The sequence below is a fragment of the Oncorhynchus nerka genome, linkage group LG20 (genome assembly GCF_034236695.1).
Source record: "Oncorhynchus nerka isolate Pitt River linkage group LG20, Oner_Uvic_2.0, whole genome shotgun sequence".
Taxonomy (NCBI): Eukaryota; Metazoa; Chordata; class Actinopteri; order Salmoniformes; family Salmonidae; genus Oncorhynchus; species Oncorhynchus nerka.
Genome location: NC_088415.1, coordinates 69,658,618 through 69,675,410, shown reverse-complemented (window position 1 = coordinate 69,675,410; position 16,793 = coordinate 69,658,618). Strand labels below are relative to the sequence as shown.

Genomic DNA, 16,793 nt, shown 5'->3' with positions numbered 1-16,793 from the left:
TTCTTGTAGGTTCATGCTCTACAACATCCGCAGAGTACGACCCTGCCTCACACAGGAAGCGGCGCAGGTCCTAATCCAGGCACTTGTCATCTCCCGTCTGGATTACTGCAACTCGCTGTTGGCTGGGCTCCCTGCCTGTGCCATTAAACCCTACAACTCATCCAGAACGCCGCAGCCCGTCTGGTGTTCAACCTTCCCAAGTTCTCTCACGTCACCCCGCTCCTCCGCTCTCTCCACTGGCTTCCAGTTGAAGCTCGCATCCGCTACAAGACCATGGTGCTTGCCTACGGAGCTGTGAGGGAAACGGCACCTCAGTACCTCCAGGCTCTGATCAGGCCCTACACCCAAACAAGGGCACTGCGTTCATCCACCTCTGGCCTGCTCGCCTCCCTACCACTGAGGAAGTACAGTTCCCGCGCAGCCCAGTCAAAACTGTTCGCTGCTCTGGCCCCCCAATGGTGGAACAAACTCCCTCACGACGCCAGGACAGCGGAGTCAATCACCACCTTCCGGAGACACCTGAAACCCCACCTCTTTCAGGAATACCTAGGATAGGATAAAGTAATCCTTCTCACACCCCCTTAAAAGATTTAGATGCACTATTGTAAAGTGGCTGTTCCACTGGATGTCTTAAGGTGAACGCACCAATTTGTAAGTCGCTCTGGATAAGAGCGTCTGCTAAATGACTTAAATGTAATGTAAATGTATTTTATATAGCGCTTTTCACTATAAAGATAATCACAACGACACTTAAATAGTACTTACTTGTCTCTCAAAACGACACCCTCGATACAGGCACCAAATAGGACAACACAGGTCATGTCTGGGAGTTGTGTTTAAGATAGAAATAGTGCGCACTCCCACACACACACACACACACACACACACACACACACAGTTTCCCCAAGGATACAAATAAAAGAAGTGGTTGCTATGGCCAGGATGGTGCCGATGGGAATCGATCTCTGGGCATCTCTCAGGTCTCCAGATCTGTTGGAGCCCGCCATGATTCCTGTGATGGAAACACACATACCGTACCAGTCAAACGTTTGGACACACCTACTCATTCCAGGGTTTTCCTTGATTTTTACTCATTTCTACATTGTAAAATAATAGTGAAGACATCAAAAAATACATAGTTCTTCCAAACCTCAAGTTACAGTAGCACCCCAACAATCTGCATGAGGGTGACAATCAATCAATAATGTCATATTATGGTAGTTCCATTATGTATATGTTGCCAATATTGTCGCAATACCAACCTGTGACAGAGGGGAAGTAGATTCCCACCAGCAGAGTGAAGAAAGTGGAGATGTCGTTGAAGATGTAAGGCTTGTAAATATCTCTGGAGTTATCCTGGACTGGGACAGAAGACTGATTCTTCTTCTCTACCAACATTCCACTGGGCCCGTACTCACCCCACATGTTGTCTACGGGGGACACAGAGGAGTCACATTATAGTAGACTATAAACTGTTGATATCCAACTGTTTTATCATTAGCCATTTAACCATTTGTATTATGCAATAACACATGTATTCCAATTGAGAAATAACACAAAAAAAGACTAATATACTTTGCTTTCCTAATTCAAACAGGTTGAGAAGACAAACCAATCATTTGTATAAGGATCCCCATTAGCCTTTGACAAGGCAGCGGCTATGGTTCCTGGGGTCCAAACAAGATTAAAAGTTTTGATAAAACAGTACATCATATAACACATTATTAACCCACTACTCTACAATACAACATGTATAATATAATACCACAATAATACCACAATATTACAACATTACAATGTAAGTGTGTGTTAGCGTGTGTATGTGCCTGTGTGTGTGTCTGTGTGTCTTCCCAGTTTGCTTTGTTCATGATAATACTATGATAAATGATGATATGACCATGGTAAGTGAGTAACTAGTAGTAAGAATGTAGAAGGCCTGGTAACATTTGTACTGTGTAGGTCTCCACCAGGCCTATCCAGTGTAGTAATTTTCGCCAGGCAGTGGGTTGTGGCTGACCTTTGATGACCCCGCTGAGCAGGCCTGGGATGCCCTGGATCTCAGTCAAGTTGTTCAGGGTAAAATATTCATCACAGGTAGCGTTGAGGTGGGGGCTGCCACAGAACAGCTTCCACAGCTCGGTGGTGTACGTCACGTTCTTGATCACCTCCGTCTTCATACACTTCTCAAAGTTGTGGTTCTGCAAGGAACGGTTCCCCAGGAGACAGATTCTGTAGGAAACATACATCTATGAGATCTTCTAGTGTAAAGAATTAAGAATATTTTCCTTTTAGCCACTAACGGCTGTAAATAGTCTAATCAAATGCGTCGCACTAATTTTGGGCCTATAAGACCAGATGACGGTCCTATAAAGTGTGCCTATTACTCTGACGAGACAAACACAGGCACAAGCATTTCCTATGCCAATAGACTAACTAGAACTCATAAATCGAACTCACGGATAGTTGGGTGGTTCTATGACGGTCTTGATGACTCCAGCGTAGATGGCCATGATGGAGAGCACCACACAGGCCAGGAAGACCAGGGCCAGCTTGTTGACATATTTGACCCCCACAAACACCACTAGAGCCATAAGTGCCAGACAGCAGGTCCCATACACACGCATGTTATTCAGCATGGCCTCTGTCTCGTCCTCCTTCTTCTCTGCCACAAACACTGCAGTGTTCGGCACGATGTACGTCTGGAACAAGAATAGGAGTCAACTAGGATACTAGCTTTATGAAACATTGGTTGGGCCTGACCATGTGACATGTCCAGGAAAAACTCTGAGCCACTGTTATAGGCTATAACAAGGTAACAACTCCTGGAAGAGTCATGTGGTCATTAAAAACTCCTGTCTCAAAACATTGGGCATGTCCTACAGTATATCATGACCAGACATTCTGTTTCATCCTTACCAGTAGGATTTCAATGGTACCCAGAATATACATGGACCCAGCGAATGTGGTGCCCAGGTAGAAGCACAAGCCCACAGCCCCACCAAACTCTGGACCCAAAGACCTGGAGATCATGTAGTAGGAGCCTCCAGCTGCATGGGGCAAGAGAACAGATTCATGTAAAAACGCCTAGAAAATAACAAAAAGGTATCCACAGAATCTATAGAGCATATGTAATACATTTAATAGTAAATAAACCACCAAGGTAAAACATTAATATAGTGTTAAATAACCATGTCTCCATAAGAACACAGTTTGAGGTTCCTTATTCAAGGTGAAAATAAGTTGAAGTTGAACTGGCATTACCTGGCACTACACCATTTGTTGCAATAGCGCTCATTGATATCGCTGTCAGCATGGTCTGTAAGGGAGGAAACAATACAAAATACTAGCATTGTTGAGTGTATGGATACAATTTCCTCAGGGAGTAAAACATGAGATGACTAAGACCGACAGAGAATACTACAGTATAGTACCTGAAACTCCCTAAAAGAAAGAAAAGTAAATAGTCATACTAGATGTATGTAGACCTATATTTTTCACACCTTAGTACTCTTACATAGTTCTATAGAAAAGTACTCACACAGGTGCAGCACATGACGACAATAGCGAAGGACTCCATGATTCCAGCGGTGCCAACGATCCAGGTGAGACGCAGGAAGAGGATGACTCCGAGGATGTTCTGCATGCAGGGCAGGTACACACCGATGAAGGTGCCCATCTGAGAACTCTAGAGGTGCCAATGCAGAGGGCCAGGGAAGAGGAGAAGTAGGATTACAATGAGTCAGGTTATGGTACAGTAGGGCCCTGTAAGGTATACTGTAACGCCGCAATACAGCATACAATACAACATTGTACAATCCTGTCCAATTTTTTTAATGTATTTTTTATTTATTGAATATTAAAACATACAATCTACCTGCAGTGAAGCGGCTCAACATTTACATTACATTCAGTCATCTAATCAGAGCAGTCCACAGAAGCAACCAGGGTCAACGCACTGCCCTGCCCATGGGCACGTCGATAGATCTCCCACCAAGTCAAAAAGGGGACCCGAACCAGCAACCTATCGGCCACCGGCCCAAGCTCCCAACCGCCAGGCCACCAACCCTCCAAGATCTCCACGACAGCTGCCCCTCAACCATCTGAGACCCCCGCCACTTTCCGGATGCTGTTTGTATTCCTCTGCCAGTTTTTATCCTTTATATTGGGCAGACACACCAGTTCCTTACCCCCTCCCGCTATCTGAAATTGGAATTTATCCAGCTCTGCCATCCTCGTTTGAAAAAGAGAAATGCTTTGAAAAAGGTTTCATTTGAAATTAAATTGAAAATTTGACATCAATCTGCAGAAAGGCAAAAATGCCATTTTGGGTAAAAGTAATAGTTTTGTATAAGTGAAGCTTTTAGAGAGAGGATTAGTGCTTTTATATTTAATAATCTCAACTAACCCAGTTCATATTCTTTATATAGATAGGCACGCTTTAGCCTGTCTGGTTTAGAAACCCAGATAAAGCAAAATATTTTTTTCTCATATGATTTGAAAAAACAATCATCAGGAGTAGCAGTGCCAAAAGTAAGTGAGTAAACTGAGATATGACTAAGGAGTTAATCAGGGCAATTTTTCCATAAATAGACAGGTATTTACCTCTCCATGGTTGAAGGATCTTGTCTATTATTACTCGTTTTCTATTGAAAATCATTGTGGAGAGCTCATTTATATCTTTTGTGATATGAATACCATGTATGTCTACTTCACAATCAGCCAATTTTATAGGTAAACTGCAGTGTAATGTAAAAGTTGTATTTTTTAAAGATCCAAAACTTAATATGGTACACTTATCATAATTAGGTTTTAGTCCAGAGAGTCCAGAAAAGTTATGAGACATTACAGGGATCTATCTTGCAGACTCATCGGCATACATGGAAATCTTTGTTTTTAAGCCTTGGAATTCTAATACTCTAATGTTGTTATTTGATTTTAATAGCTAGCATTTTGATGGCCATAAAGAATATATATGGTGACAGCGGACCCCCTTGATTAAATCCTCTTGACAATTCAAAACTCTCTGAGAAGTAGCCGTTATTTACAGTTTTACACCTGGGGTTGCAATACATTACTATTACCCATTTTATAAGAGACTCACCGATATTGAATAAATCCATGCATTTATACACTGCATTCAGAAAGGATTCAGACACCTTCAATTTTCCATATTTTGTTACGTTACAGCCTTATTCTAAAATGGATTTAAAAAAAAAAAAGGTCCTCCATCTACACACAATACCCCATAATGCCAAAGCTTAAACAGGTTTAGACATTTTGGCAAAATCATTACAAATCAAAAACTAATACCAGTCAAAAGCTTGGACACATCTACACATAAATGATTTTCTTTATTTTTACATTGTAGAACAATAGTGAAGACATCAAAACTATGAAATAACACATATGGAATCATGTAGTAAGTGAAAAGGTAATAGGTAAAATATTTTTATTTGTTTATTTGAGATTCTTCAAAGTAGACACAATTTGCCTTGATGACAGCTTTGCACACTCTTGGCATTCTCTCATCAGCATCATGAGGTAGTCACCTGGAATACATTTCAATTAACAGGTGTGCCTTGTTAAAAGTTCATTTGTGGAATTTCTTTCCTTCTTAACGCGTTTGAGCCAATCAGTTAAATTGTGACAAGGTAGGGGTAGTATACAGAGGATAGCTTTATTTGGTAAAAGACCAAGTCCATATTATGGCAAAAGCAGCTCAAATAAGCAAAGAAAGTCCATCATTACTTTAAGACATGAAGGTCAGTCAATGTGGAAAATTTCAAGAACTTTGAAAGTTTCTTCAAGTGCAGTCACAAAAACCATTAAGCTCTATGATGAAACTGGCTCTCATGAGGACCACCACAGGAAAGGAAGATCCAGAGTTACCTCGCCTACAAAGGCAAAGTTCATTAGAGCTAGAAATTGTAGCTTAACCAGCATGGCTACCACAACATTCTGCAGCGATATGCCATCCCAATTGGTATGCGCGACTATCATTTGTTTATCCACAGGACAATGACCCAACACACCTCCAGGCTGTGTAAGGGCTATTTGACCAAGAAGGAAAGTGATGGAGTGCTGCATCAGATGACCTGGCCTCCACAATCACCCAATCGTAACCCAATTGAGATGGTTTGGACAGCTGAGTGAAGGAAAAGCAGTCAACAAGTGCTCAGCATGTTGGAAAAGCATTCCAGGTGAAGCTGGTTGAGAGAATACCAAGAGGGTGCAAAGCTGTCATCAAGGCAAAGGGTGGATACTTTGAAGAATCTAAAGTATATTTCAATTTATTTAACACTTTTTTGGTTACCACATGATGCCATATGTGTTATCACATGGTTTAGATGTCTTCACTATTATTCTACAATGTAGAAAATAGTACAAATAAAGAAAAACCCTTGAATGAGTAGGTGTGTCTAAGGTTGACAGGTACTGTAAGTATTCAGACCCTTTGCTATGAGACTTGAAATTGAGCTCAGGTGCATCCTGTTTCCATTGATCATCCTTGAGATGTTTCTACAACTTGGAGTCCACCTGTGGTAAATTGAACTGATTGGACATGATTTGGAAAGGCACACACCTGTCTAAATAAGGTCCCACAGTTGGCAGTGCATGTCAGAGAAAAAACCAAGCCATGAGGTCGAAGGAATTGTCCGTAGAGCTCCGAGACATAAAAAAGTAAAGGGGTCTGAAAAATTTCCAAATGCACTGTATATAAAATCCAGTCCTACTTTATCAAAGGCCTTTTCAAAATACGTTGTAAATACCAGGCCAGGCTTCTTAGATGTTTCATGTTGTTCTATTATTTCTAGTAGTGTTTGTACATGATCTCCAATGTATCGTCCATGTAAAAATAAAAAAAAAATTTAAAAAATCTGATAAGGATGAACAATACCTGGTAAAAACCTTTTTAATTCGGAGTGCTATGCATTTCACTAGTATTTTTTTGTATTATCATCACAAAATTGAAGAGGCCTCCAGATCTTTATATTCGCAGTCTGGGTCTTGTTTTAATAATATTGAAACCAGACCTTCCTGCTGAGTACGTGACAGAGTACCATTTCTATAGGACTAGTTAAAACATGCTAATAATGGAGCTTTCCGCATATCTAAAAAGGCTTGATACTTACAGTTGAAGTCAGAAGTTTACATACACCTTAGCCAAATACTTTAAACTCAGTTTCTTAATTCCTGACATTTAATCCTAGTAAAAATTCTTAGGTCAGTTAGGATCACCACTTTATTTCAAGAATGTGAAATGCCAGAATAATAGTAGAGAGAATTATTTATTTCAGCTTTTATTTCTGTCATCACATTCCCAGTGGGTCAGAAGTTTACATACACTCAATTAGTATTTGGTAGCATTGCCTTTAAATTACTTAACTTGGATCAAGCATTTTAGGTAGCCTTCCACAAGCTTCCCACAATAAGTTGGATGAATTTTGGCCCATTCCTCCTGACAGAGCTGGTGTAACTGAGTCAGGTTTGTAGGCCTCCTTGCTTGCACAAACCTTTTCAGTTCTGCCCACAAATTCTCTATAGGATTGAGGTCAGGGCTTTGTGATTGACACTCCAATACCTTGAGTTTGTTGTCTTTAAGCCATTTTGCCACAACTATGGAAGTATGCTTGGGGTCATTGTCCATTTGGAAACCCATTTGCGACGAAGCTTCAACTTCCTGACTGATGTCTTGAGATGTAGGAAAATTACTTGGATATATTGAAGCAACTTCGTGATGCCATCTATTTTGTGAAGTGCACCAGTCCCTCCTGCAGCAAAGCACCCCCACAACATGATGTTGCCACCCCCATGCACGGTTGAGATGGTGTTCTTTGGCTTGCAAGCCCCCCCCCTTTTCCCTCCAAACAACGTGGTGGTTTTGGAGCAGTGGCTTCTTCCGTGCTGAGCGGCCTTTCAGGTTATGTCGATATAGGACTCGTTTTACTGTGGATATGGATACGTTTGTACCGGTTTCCTCCAGCATCTTCACAAGGTCCTTTGCTGCTGTTCTGGGATTGATTTGCACTTTTCGCGCCAAAGTACATTCATCTCTAGGAGACAGAATGCCTCTCCTTCCTGAGCGGTATGATGGCTGCGTGGTCCCATGGCGTTAATACTTGCGTATGATTGTTTGTACAGATGAACGTGGTACCTTCAGGCATTTGGAAATTGCTCCCAATGATGAACCAGACTTGTGGAGGTCTACAATTTATTTTCTGAGGTCTTGGCCGATTTCTTTTGATTTTCCCATGATCAAGCAAAGAGGCACTGAGTTTGAAGGTAGGCCTCGAAATACATCCAAAAGGTACACCTCCAATTGACTCAAATTATGTCAATTAGCCTATCAGAAGCTTCTAAAGCCATTACATTATATTCTGGAATTTTTCAAGCTGTTTAAAGGCACAGTCAACTTAGTTTATATATGGGGCGGCAGCGTAGCATAGTGGTTAGAGCGTTGGACTAGTAACCGAAAGGGTGCAAGATCGAATCCCCGAGCTGACAAGGTAAAAATCTGTCGTTCTGCCCCTGAACAAGGCAGTTAACCCATTGTTCCTAGGCCGTCATTGAAAATAAGAATTTGTTCTTAACTGACTTGCCTAGTAAAATAAAAGTAAAATAAATGTAACTTTCTGAAACACAATTGTGATGCAGTGAATTATAAATTAAATAATCTGTCTGTAAATAATTGTTGGAAAAATTACTTGTGTCATGTACAAAGTAGATGTCCTAACCGACTTGTCAAAACTATAGTTTGTTAACAAGAAATTTGTGGAGTGGTTGAAAAACGAGTTTTAATTACTCTAACCTAAGTGTACGTAAACTTCCGACTTCAACTGTACCTCTACTGGTACGAAATCAAGCCCTGAGGTTTTTCCAGACTGATCGGATTCATAGCCTCAAAGTTATTCCTCTGTAATTTGGCCTTCACACTGTTCTTTTTGTGCATTTTACATTTTTTTATTATTTGGAAAGAGTTCCTTACAGTAATCGTCATTCAGAGGGTGAGGATGAGACTTAAAAGTAAGAAATATTCATCTTCCTCTTAAAATATAATTCAGAGAATGATAGTCTTTAGTAACGAGTTTCTGTCAAAAACATTTGCAGCGTTCCTGTGTTGGCGACTCATGAAGAATTTGTTGCATTTTTCTCCATATTCGATCCAGTTTGCTTTATTTTTGTAATAGATTAGATTATTCTTAAATAAGTTCCTCCAGTTCTTCTGGTTTTTTCTCTAACTTGTTTTGTATCTCTGTAGTACAGTTTTTATTGCCATCTACCTGTACTATTAGTTTATATATTTCCCTTGTCTGCCTTGTTTCTTTAGACAGAAACATGTTTTTGTTTTTTTTACTTACGAATATTGAATTGAATGACCTCTGACAGTACATTTAAAAAGGTATCCCAAACAGTAAAGGGATTTGCTGAACCTATTTTGCACTGAATAAATTCAGTAATAAATTATTAGTTAAGAAATAATTATCCTCCAGTAGACTTAGATAAAATTTCCGATATGCCCGTCCACGTGGAAATTCTGTAAGAGTTACGTGAAGGCCAATTAGATGATGGTCCGATCGCATTCTGTCTCCTATCAAAACCTTTGATGCAAGAGAGAAAGAAACAAAGTAGTCAAGACGACTAGCTTGATTAAGTCTCCTGCACAATACATTTTACAGCTGAGATTACAATTGGTGTTATTCCCCAGATCATTTTTGGTCTACAAATGTAATATCGGCAAAAAGAGTTGGCAAAATATTAACAGAGCTGTACACTATTTGGTAAATGTTAATTTTAAAATTGGCTCATTAGCAACCATCAAACCATCTAATTTGGAATGTGGTCACTGGCAGCATAAAAAACAACAATGGTGAAGTCAGTGGTGTGAGGTCAGCTGCTTAACTGTGCCCTGTAGTGATATGATTCAAACCCCGTATCAGGAAACCCCATCATTTAGCTGGGTTACTCACTACACTAAACATATACAAAACTGTCACATGCAAACCATACCACGCCAATCCTCCTACAACAGTTCTCACCACACAAGTTGTTTTGTTTTAAGCCTGTTCCATCCCCCATCCATCTCCCTGTGTTTGCAAAGTGAATTTTTTTTACAAATATTGGCTAATAACATTATGCAAACACAACTGACAAATTTATTGCAGAATAAATGTGCGTCACAGTTTGGAATTTAGAACTTTAATAATTATATTTCTGAGTTCTATGAAGAGAGTGAACATAGGATTAAGTTTGCATTGGCATGCATTTCAGACAGTGAGTGGACAGATGTATTGCTCAAATACATTGCAATGTGCTTTCTGCATTTAAGAAAACATCAGAAGTGGATCCTTAATCTCTTGTGAACAGACTACGTAAACATGACTGGTACTAATTACGCAAGATTTTAGTTCTGGGTTAACTAAGATGAATCCTTCCTCGGTGTTCAGCCCTTTGTCAGCATTTACCCATTCATGCTCACATATAATAACAGAAAAGTATTTTAAGTTGAAAACATCATGTTGAGACCCTTGCAGTCCTTCATAAAAATCAACAGAACGATTCAGTAAAGTAATACTATATCTGTGTTGTGTGTATGTAATAGAGTTCGGAAAGCAGGACGATCCAAATATAACACCCAAACACAGCGTACTGTTATTGGCTACCTTTACAATGATCTGTTTGACCTCATCACAGCCATACAATCCATACCCTGATCACCACAGGATAAATTAACAATTTCAGCGTGTCATCTACCGGTTGATGACACAAGCCCCCCCGGTATGCCCCACAATGCAATTCAACATTCCAAAGTTACGCCACCCCACTCTTTTGAGATCAGAGAACCCTGCAAAAACACACCTACAATCACATCAACACCCCCCCCCCCCCAAAAAAAGAAGCCGCTGCGTAAATACAGTACAGTACATACCATATATCCCATAAGACAACACAGCCCTCTCTCAATACTGCTGTTGGTTCTCCTGTACGCCTTTTTACCAGGGTCAATGTGGCCCTTGTTCATAGACCATTCACAACCTGGAGTGGCATCTTGACGATCCACTCTTTGTCTCCAAAACCTCCCTCCCCAAGCCAATCAGATCTCCAGCAGGGAGTAATTGTCAGGGGACAGAGGCATGGTTTCTGTGGCCTTGCGGTGGTGCTCTAACGCTGAAGAGCAACAGTAGGGGTATTTCTTTGGATGGGATTGGTAGCAACGGCTAGAAGGATGTGAAGGCAGCTATTAAAGAAGTTTGCTCAAGGCCTGGCATCAGTTATAACAAAAATAAGCCTGAGAGAACCCAGCCTGTGGTCACAAGAATGCTGCTTTATATTCTCAAATTCTCACTCTGTTCTCAGAGGAGCTGCTGAATAGCCATCACGCTCACCAACCAAGGTTGGCTTGCACGATAGAGCATTTTTAAGAGTTAATTGATTGAGAGTTAATACAATGTCTGTCTTCTACTGTACCTCTTTAGCAAGGTCTCCCACAAAGTACCCACTGGGATGACAACGGTCATACCTTGACTGCAATCTTTGTGACCCCATCCTCATTCTCATATTCCTCGTGCTCAGTGACGCCCTGGGTGAGGTTGGTGTAGTTGGCCAGCTTGTTGAGGAGAGAGGACACCATGGGGTTGCTCTCAATCTCTTCCTGTCAATAAGGACACGACAACATTGAAATCAGGACACCATGGCATTGAAGACATCCAAGTATACAACAAACAAGCACAACACATGTTTGGATGATATGTAGTCTACAACAAGATAATCCAGGTAAGCATTTAGCTCCCACTTTAGATTAAGTGGCATAAAATGTATGTGGTAATTAATTACATTATAATATCAAAAGCATTGACATGTGGTATACCTCAAAGAGAGCCATGTTCTTGCCATCGTAGTAGTTTCCTCGGTCATGGTCAGTGTTGTTGATGAAAGGGCTGCTCTCTCTGGGAGTGTTATCTCCTGGGAGACAACAGAAAACGCGATAGCGTATGATAAAACAAACCTCTACAGTACAATGGGAAAAACGGGATACACGCTTCAGCCCAGCTTAAACAAAAAAGGGGAATCAATGGGTTTATTGATGAGACAAACAAACAATAGGCTTACGTTTCGGCATGAATCACCTTCATCAGAGCCTTGAGTAGGAAAAGGGTTGGAGTCACCAATATACCCTTGCATTGGAGTGTCCCACTGGTCATGTCAATCAAACATGTCAATAAATGTCAACACTGTCAGGAGTAGCAACTAAAGAGGTTATTCATACAAGAGTATGAACATCATTCAAGAATCCTACATATAGATTCCACTTAAATAACAAAAGAGACAAACTAAGAAAAACGCATTTACAAAAAAGATGAGAAAGAGAGCTGTTCATTCAGACCCTTTGGCTTGGCGCAATCTAAGCAGTCGAGCCAAAATGCTATCATTTTAGGAGTGGATCAATTGTAGCATAGGTTGTGCACTCTGGAAAATGTTGCGAGAAACAAGTTTTGGTTAATTTCACTCCATTTATGAGTTTTGTCAATTTAGCGAATTGTCTTTTGTTTGAGTGCTCCTGTTAATGTTGAATAAGGACGCACACGCACAGAAGTAGGCCGAAAGGCTACATGGCCTGCGCGCAAATGTAGACATACAGTGAGAAAGTATTCAGACCCCTTGACTTTTTCCACATTTTGTTACGTTAAAGCCTTTTTCTAAAACTGATTTCATCAATCTTAACACAATACCCCATAAAACAGGTTGAGGAATTGTTGCTTATTTATTTTTAAAAATTACTGAAATTATAGATGCACGATATCCATTTTTTTTTTGTGTGTTTTTTAAATCGGTGAACATATTGGAATAGGATGATATTAGCTAAAAATGCCAACATCGGCCCAATGTCTAGTTTAACAGCGATGTGCAAAACCGATGTCAAAGCTGAAGTGTATACCTATATAACGTAGGTAGATGTAATGACACCACGAAAAATACAGCGCTACACGTGCAACACAGTGTTCCTAACCTAGCCCACGTCTGCTATGTGGATTTCAAAGGAAGATAGCAAAAAGGCCATATGCAATACCACAAAACCCGTAGGGTTAAAACTTGCAAAAGTACTCTACTACCCACACAGACAGTGTGGTGAAGAAGGCGCAACAGTGCCTCTTCAACCTCAGGAGGCTAAAGAAATTTGGCTTGTCACCTAAAACACTGACAAACTTTTACAGATGCACAATTTAAAGCATCTCCGCCTGGTATGGCAACTGTACCACCCGCAAACGCAAGGCTCTCTAGTGGGTGGTGTGGTCTGTCCAACGTGTCACCGGGGGCACACTGCCTAACCTCCAAGACATCTACAGTACCCGATGTCACAGGAAGGCCAAAAAGATCATCAAGAACATCAACACCTGAGCCACTGCCTGTTCACCCCGCTATCATCCAGAAGGCGAGGTCAGTGCAGGTACATCAAAGCTGGGACAGAGAGACTGAAAAACAGCTTCTATCTCAAGGCCATCCGACTGTTATATTCTGTTAAATAGCCATGAAAAGCACATTAAAGGCTGCTGCCTATAGGCATAGACCAGATATCACTGGCCATTTTAAGGAACGGAACACTAGTCACTTTAATAATGTTCACATATTTTGCATTACTCATCTCATAGGTATATACTGTATTCTATACATCTTAGTCCGTTCCGCTCTGACATCGCTCGTCCATTGTATATAGTCTTAATTCATTCATACTTAGATGTGTGTATATGTTGTGTTATTTGTTAGATATTTCTGCACTGTCGGAGCTAGAAGCACAAGCATTTTGCTACACCCGCTATAACATGTTAATCACTTGTATGTGACCAATAAAATTGGATTAGATTTACTAGAGGCTGTGAACAAGCGATTCGGTGGCATTCACTCTGAGACGCTTTACTGTGTCGCCACCACGCTCGATGCTAGGTACAAGGACCGCTACTTCGATGCAGCTAAGAAACAGGGTTTACGTGAAATGTTAGACACAGCTGGACAAGATGAAAACGGACAGTGACAGTGCATACCGAGGAAGAGGATCCACGACAGAAGAGGCCACGGACAGGCAGAGCTGAAACTTCACTGCTAGACATGTATAATGAAATCCTGATTGAGAATGAAACGACTGAACAAAATGCACAACTAAACAGCACAGAAAGTAAGTGAAAGAAATAGGTTTTGATTGTTTTACTGGTAATGGGGATATATGTAATTGCCAAACAAAATCATTTTTGGGGTCAGCGTGTGTGATTTTCAACTATTTAACTGTACTAGAATGTTTAAAAAGGTAGCTAAAATTTTAAATATTGGTTATCGGTATCCGTTTTTTTTTTGACAAGGAAAATATTGGATATCGGTATTGGCCCAGAATTTCATATCGGTGCATCCCTAACAGAAATACCTCATTTACATAAATAATCAGACCCTTTGCGATGAGACTCGAAATTGAGCTCAGGTACATCCTGTTTCCATTGATCATCCTTGAGATCTTTCTACAACTTGGGAGTCCACCTGTGGTAAATTCAATTGATTGTACAGGATTTGGAAAGGCACACACCTGTCTATTTAAGGTCCCACCGTTGACAGTGCATGCCAGAGGAAAAAACCAAGGCATGAGGTCAAAGGAATTGTACGTAGAGCACCATGACAGGATTGTGTCGAGGCACAGATCTGGGGGAAGGGTACCAAAACATTTCTGCAGCATTGAAGGTTCCCAAGAACACAGCGGCCTCCATCATTCTTAAATGGAAGAAGTTTGGAACCACCAAGACTCTACACAGAGCTGGGCGCCCAGCCAAACTGAGCAATCAGGGGAGAAGGGCCTTGGTCGAGGAGGTGACCAAGAACCCGATGGTCACTCTGACAGAGCTCTAGAGTTCCTCTGTGGAGATGGGAGAACCCTCCAGAAGAACAATCATCTCTGCAGCACTCCACCAATCAGGCCTTTGTGGTTGAGTGGCCAGACAGAAACCACTCCTCAGTAAAAGGCACATGACAGCCTGCTTGGAGTTTGCCAAAAGGCACCTAAATACTCTCAGACCATGAGAAACAAGATTCTCTGGTTTGATGAAACCAAGATTTAACTCAGGCATTATGCCAAGTGTCACATCTGGAGGAAACCTGGCTCCATCCCTACAGTGAAGCATGGTGGTGGCAGCATCATGCTGTGGGGATGTCTTTCAGCGGCAGGGACTGGGAGAGCGCTCAGGAACTGGGTTGAAGGTTCCCCTTCCAACAGGACAACTACCCTAAGCACACAGCCAAGACAATATAGTAATGGCTTTGGGACAAGTCTCTGAATGTCTTTGAGTGGCCCAGCCAGAGCCCAGACTTGAACCCGATCAAACATCTCTGAAGAGAACTGAAAACAGCTGTGCAGCAACGCACAGGATCTGCAGAGAAGAATGGGAGAAACTCCCCAAATACAGGTGTGACTTGCTTGCAGCGGCATACGCAAGAAGACTCGAGGCTGTAATCGCTGCCAATGGTGCTTCAACAAAGTACTGAGTAAAGGGTCTGAATAATTATGTAAATGTAATATTTCCATTTTGTATTTTTAATAAATGTGCTAAAATGTCTAAAAATCTGTTTTCGCTTTGTCATTATGGGGTATTGTGTGTAGATTGATGAGGGGGAAAAACAATAACACATTTTAGAAAAAGGCTGTAATGTAAAGAAAATTGTGGGAAAAGTCAATGGGTTCAAATACACTGTATAAATGTGCCCATTTGGGGATCAGATGGTATTTCTGATTGGCTTAATGCATCACCACTAATGACCTGTGGAGATTCTCAAAGTAATGTTGTTTTCTTCACCTCAAACACCAAGCAAACAGTCTGTTTTTACATCCATTGAAAATTACAATAGTTCCTCAATGCATTTGAAAAATCTTTCCAGCGTTTCCACCTTTCGATAACCACTCAGCGTGAAAGGGAAAAATGTCACACTCTGATCCAGTGGAAACATTTTAAAATAGGCCTACCTGATTACTTATCAGTGCTTGACTTGAACTGAAATGGGCCTTGGTACTCATTTTGGATGCTGGTACTGTTTATATTTGGGTGCAGGAGCTCCACAACACTATATTCTATAAAGAGGAACAGGAGCTCAAGTAGAAGAACATTTGTGGTGCCGGTACTCAGCTACAGTGAGCTCCTGCCCAAGTCAAGCACTGCTTCTTATTTATTTGATTTATTTCACCTTTATTTAACCAGGTAGGCAAGTTAAGAACACGTTCTCATTTACAACTGCGACCAGGCCAAGATGAAGCAAAGAAGTTCGACACATATAGCACAGAGTTACACGTGGAGTAAAACAAACATACAGTCAATAATACAGTAGGAAAATAAGTCTATATACAATGTGAGGTAAAGGCAATAAATAGGCCATGGTGGCGAAGTAAATACAATATAGCAATTAAAACACTGGAATGGTAGATTTGACAGTAGATGAGTGTGCAAAGTAGAAATACTGGGGTGCAAAGGAGCAAAATAAATAAATACAGTAGGGGAAGAGGTAGTTGTTTGGGCTATTTATAGATGGGCTATGTACAGGTGCAGTGATCTGTGAGCTGCTCTGACAGCTGGTGCTTAAAGCTAGTGAGGGAAATAAGTGTCTCCAGTTTCAGAGATTTTTGTAGTTCATTCCAGTCAATGGCAGCAGAGAACTGGAAAGAGAGGCGGCCAAAGGAGGAATTGGCTTTGGGGGTGACAAGTGAGATACAGTGGAGCAAAAAAGTATTTAGTCAGCCACAAATTGTTCTCCCACTTAAAAAGATGAGAGGC

At 41.0% G+C, this 16,793-nt stretch overlaps 1 protein-coding gene across 3 annotated transcripts in view; it reads right to left on the bottom strand.

Annotated features, from left to right (window-relative positions):
- The window catches only part of LOC115103029 (solute carrier family 12 member 7-like), a 76,976-nt gene that overhangs the window by 29,032 nt on the left and 31,151 nt on the right, over window positions 1-16,793 (bottom strand). For all 3 annotated transcript variants that reach the window (XM_065005713.1, XM_029623607.2, XM_065005712.1), the window contains exons 2-11: window positions 11,867-11,961; window positions 11,519-11,650; window positions 3,539-3,685; window positions 3,262-3,316; window positions 2,917-3,047; window positions 2,458-2,699; window positions 2,018-2,229; window positions 1,263-1,430; window positions 914-1,012; window positions 766-823 (exon numbers count right to left, since the gene is read on the bottom strand). In XM_065005713.1, the coding sequence (XP_064861785.1) occupies window positions 766-823; window positions 914-1,012; window positions 1,263-1,430; window positions 2,018-2,229; window positions 2,458-2,699; window positions 2,917-3,047; window positions 3,262-3,316; window positions 3,539-3,685; window positions 11,519-11,650; window positions 11,867-11,961 (1,339 nt within the window). The remainder of the gene's footprint in view (window positions 1-765; window positions 824-913; window positions 1,013-1,262; window positions 1,431-2,017; window positions 2,230-2,457; window positions 2,700-2,916; window positions 3,048-3,261; window positions 3,317-3,538; window positions 3,686-11,518; window positions 11,651-11,866; window positions 11,962-16,793) is intronic.